This window comes from Dendropsophus ebraccatus, chromosome 1 (assembly GCF_027789765.1).
Source record: "Dendropsophus ebraccatus isolate aDenEbr1 chromosome 1, aDenEbr1.pat, whole genome shotgun sequence".
NCBI classification, from domain to species: Eukaryota; Metazoa; Chordata; class Amphibia; order Anura; family Hylidae; genus Dendropsophus; species Dendropsophus ebraccatus.
The window spans coordinates 223,604,416-223,608,993 of NC_091454.1; the positions used below are offsets into that span (position 1 = coordinate 223,604,416).

At 47.1% G+C, this 4,578-nt stretch overlaps 1 protein-coding gene across 2 annotated transcripts in view; it reads right to left on the reverse strand.

Moving 5' to 3' along the window:
• Positions 1–976: 976 nt before the first annotated feature.
• Positions 977–4,578, reverse strand: part of LOC138770367 (dnaJ homolog subfamily C member 18-like) — an 8,325-nt gene continuing 4,723 nt past the window's right edge. For both annotated transcript variants that reach the window (XM_069949445.1, XM_069949438.1), the window contains exon 3: positions 977–2,968. In XM_069949445.1, the coding sequence (XP_069805546.1) occupies positions 1,979–2,968 (990 nt within the window). In that variant the 3' untranslated portion in view covers positions 977–1,978. The remainder of the gene's footprint in view (positions 2,969–4,578) is intronic.

The window sequence follows — 4,578 nt, forward strand, 5'->3', positions numbered from 1 at the left end:
GTTGGTTTTAGCCATAACATCACATTCATAAAGGTTGGCAAGCATACTATGATCTCCACGGCACGGCTAATGTGCCCTAATAGGAAGCCGGAGGAGGGACTACATCCAGTGGGAGGGACTACATCCAGTGGGAGGGACTATATCCAGTGGGTGGGACTACATCCAGTGGGAGGGACTACATCCAGTGGGTGGGACTACATCCAGTGGGAGGGATTACATCCAGTGGGAGGGACTACATCCAGTGGGTGGGACTACATCCAGTGGGAGTGACTACATCAAGTGGGTTGGACTACATCCAGTGGGAGGGACTACATCCAGTGGGAGGGACTACATCCAGTGGGTGGGACTACATCCATTAGATAACCTTGATTGACATGTGACATATAAACCTTCCCAAAGGGCCACAACAGCTGTGCCCACCAAGTACATCAGTATATCAGACCACTCCCCTTGTCATGTGATCTCATATGTAGTTATGTATCAGTCAGATGCCTTCAAAGTCTCCTCCCACAACCAGATACTGAGGGCCGAGATAGAAGTGTTCTTTTTATTAATTTACAGGCAAAGATGAAGAATGCATGTGTCTAGTGACCGGGGGAACACACTGTAGACATAAGGGGATGTTAATGTCCTTCCTGGGGATTTCCTTAAAGGGTATTTTCTTAAAGGGGTTATCAGTTGGTTGCTTTCTTACAAAAACAGCACCACCACTGTCCTCAGGCTGTGTGTGGTTCTACAGTTAGCACCATTCACTTCCATAGAACTGTGCTGCAAAACCACACTGAAACTGCGGAGAAGAGTGGTGCTCTTTCTGGAGGGAAGCAGACATGTTCAGTTTACCCCTTTAAAGGGGTACTCCACTCATACATAACTTTTGATATGTTGCTGCCCATGGTGAGACTAACAATTCCTTCCATACTTGTTATTATCTATTCAATCTCCTTCCCCCAGTTCTGAGCTGCTGCTTTCTGCTGAAGACACAAAAATCTGTGTGTGAGCTTTTCTCTCTGTCTCGCCCTCCCTTCAGAGACGGCTGATGTAAACAGGTCCCTGTCAGGCTCTATCTGTAACTTTGTAATGCTGGGAGTATTATTCTGAGGTCAAGTTGCTAATGAACTCCCTGTGATTAACCCTCCCAGCATTACAAAGAAGCTACAACGTTGCAGATAAAGGGACTTGTTTACATCGGCTGTCTCAGAAGGGAAGGGGGAGGAGAGGGAGACAGAAAAGCTCACATACAGATTTTTGTGTCTTCAGCAAAAAGCAGCAGCTGAGAACTGGGGGAAGGAGACTGAATAGATAATAACAAGTATGAAAAGAATTGTTAGTCTCACCATGGGCAGCAACAAATCAAAAGTTATGTTTGAGTGGAATACCCCTTTAACCAATAGTGTTGCAGTTTTCATTTCCCAAATTCATCTAGAAAGTCACAACCAGAACGATGTCTGACACGTCTGCCCAACCTGGCAGTTGGCTTCTCTACTGGAAGAGGTGAAGAGCGATTGGAAGCGCAGTATAGATGACATTCTCCTGGTTTCTGGGATGCCCTGTGGTTCAGTGTTGGGCGCGGTGCTGTTTTGGCACATTTGTCGTCTATTTTCACAGTATAAGGAACGTTAAGATACTAAGACTCTAAGAATGTCTCAAGAAATGTCTGAGAAGGTTCAGCCTACGATGAATAAGAGGCCCAGGCTACGCGGTGTGAGCCTTGGGTCTTATAATGGATGGTCAATGTAATCTGTGTGGTGACGCAACATTTATTCTTCTCTTCTGTTGGCCGACGTGTTTCACAAGCCCCAGTATCACCACTACTTTGAGGCTATGAGCTGTGTATGTCGGAAGTCGTTGTGTAGCCTGGGCCTAAGGTTCTAGGCTCCACTATGTGTAAGATTCCTAGTATCTGTAACATGATCTTAGAAGGTCCCCCTTCCCACCCACCATATAAAAGTCTTGTGAGGACCACACCAGTTCTATTGTATCATCCTCCCCTCCGTATACCTATAAGATCTGACAATTTCCTACAGTTCTCCATCTTGAAGGTGTCGGCCTTCTCCCGTAATCTCTGGTCTCCATACAAACGGGCAAGATTGGCCAAGTCGGACCTCTGCTGTTTCTCTTTCCAGCAACCAGCTTGGACTTGCTCAGCGTATTCCTTCTCCACCGCCCTCTCCAGCTCCACCAGCGCGTGACCTCGATAGCGGTTCTGGAAATTCTGCCCCACAAAGTAGGGGACTCCGCGGCTGCTGGTTTCCCGGGGAATTGTGAGACCAGAAGAAGGTTTAGCATGGAGGCTGTAAGGTGGGGTGGTGGCAGTCATCTGTGCCACCACCGATACCACCACCAGGATGAGAACTGGCAGGACCTGGATGAAGGCAGAATATGCTGATTTTTGAGGACCACCTTCTTCTTCTTCATCTGGTCTTCTAGGCCGTTTTATGTTATGTTTATCCATTTCTTCACGCCATCTTGACTTCTTGGGTTCTGGACCCTTCTTCTCCCACCACTTTGGACTTGTCCGTCCTGCTTCTTGTTTCCTTTCCTGTTGGGTCTTGGGTCTTCCTGGCTCTCGTTTGCCTTCTTTTTGCCACTTGGCCTGACTGGCCTCCTGTTTCTGCTCTTGCCATTGTCTCCTTCCTTGGTTGAAGGCCTCTTCTCTCGATTTCCATTCTTGGTCGTTGTTCTGTCTCTCTCTCTGCTGCCACCTTGGCCTGTCTTGCATGTCATCCTCCGGTGACCACCTCTGCCTCCTCCCGAGTGGTTCATCTCTTCTGGCTGATCTTGGTGTCTCACGTGGATGGCCATTGAAGGCGTAAGCAGCTCGGGCAGAGAAGTGACCCCTAAAAAATAGATCAAAGATCTCGTCTGTGGTCAGGTCTTGGTCAGTAGTAGCTTGAGCTCGGCCCTGGGAGTCGTCATAAGCTTTTCTCTTAGCCGTATCACTGAGCACTGCAAAAGCCTTCCCAATAACCTAAGGAAAGCATAGAAGAGGACATAGATAAGCCACAGATACAAGAAAGACAATGACTATATGGGTAAGGATGACACTGTTATGGGGGATCTGTAGATATGTACATTTCAAATCAACTAGTGACAGCAAGTGCCAGAGATTTGTAATTTACACTACTTATCAGCTGCTGTATGTCCTGCAGGAAGTGGTGTATTTTCTCCAGTCTGACACAGTGCTCTCTGCTGTCACCTCTGTCCATGTCAGGAACTGTCCAGAGCAGGAAAGGTTTTCTATGGGGATTTGCTGCTGCTATGGACAGTTCCTGACATGGACAGAGGTGGCAGGAGAGAGCACAGTGTCAGACTGGAGAGAATACACCACTTCCTGCAGGACGTACATCAGCTGATAAGTACTGGAAGACTGGAGATTTAATTCTTTTACTGCTTTGGACCTCTGGTAACATAGTAAAGAACCTATACTTACCAACCCTCCATGCCCTTGCAGCGCTGCATCCCACTCCTGGACCCTGCCAGATGTCACCTTCTCTCTAATTCATTGCACATCACCACTCGGCGGGAAAGGGGGAGGGGACACAACCTGCTCAGCCAGTCAGTGACTGCAGAGGTGCTGCAGGGGCACGGGGACTGGTAAGTACAGCTTCTTTATTATGCCCCCCCCCCGTACCAAATACTTTTTATTTGCCCGGATTTCTCCTTTAAGGGTAGCTTCACACACACCGTATCGCAGCAGATTTTCTGCTGCGGATCCGCAGCGGATCAGCAGCAGATTTGATCTAAATAACTGAACACAGTATCAAATCTGCTGCGCGCCCGATGTGTGTGTGAAGGCGCCCTCAGCCTGTTACTACCTGGGCCTGTAGTGCCGGCTGCTCGGATTAGATATTTTGGTAAAATGCCGACATTTCATCTTTGTTATTCGTTATAATGCAGTCACTTTTATAACACCCCTCATACCCACATACATACCCATCATACCCTCATACATACCCATCATACCCACATACATACCCATCATACCCTCATACATACCCATCATACCCACATACATACCCATCATACCCTCATACATACCCATCATACCCACATACATACCCATCATACCCTCATACATACCCATCATACCCACATACATACCCATCATACCCTCATACATACCCATCATACCCACATACATACCCATCATACCCTCATACATACCCATCATACTCACATACATACCCATCATACCCTCATACATACCCATCATGCCCACATACATACCCATCATATCCACATACATACCCATCATACCCGCATACATAACCATCATACCCGTTATACCCACATACATACCCATTATACCCACTTACATACCCATCATACCCACATACATACCCATCATACCCATTATACCCACATACATACCCACATACATACCCATTATACCCACATACATACCCATCATACCCACATACATACCCACATACATACCCATTATGCCCACATACATACCCATCATACCCACATACATACCCATCATACCCACATACATACCCATCATACCCACATACATACCCATCATACCCATCATTCCCACATACATACCCATCATACCCTCATACATACCCATCA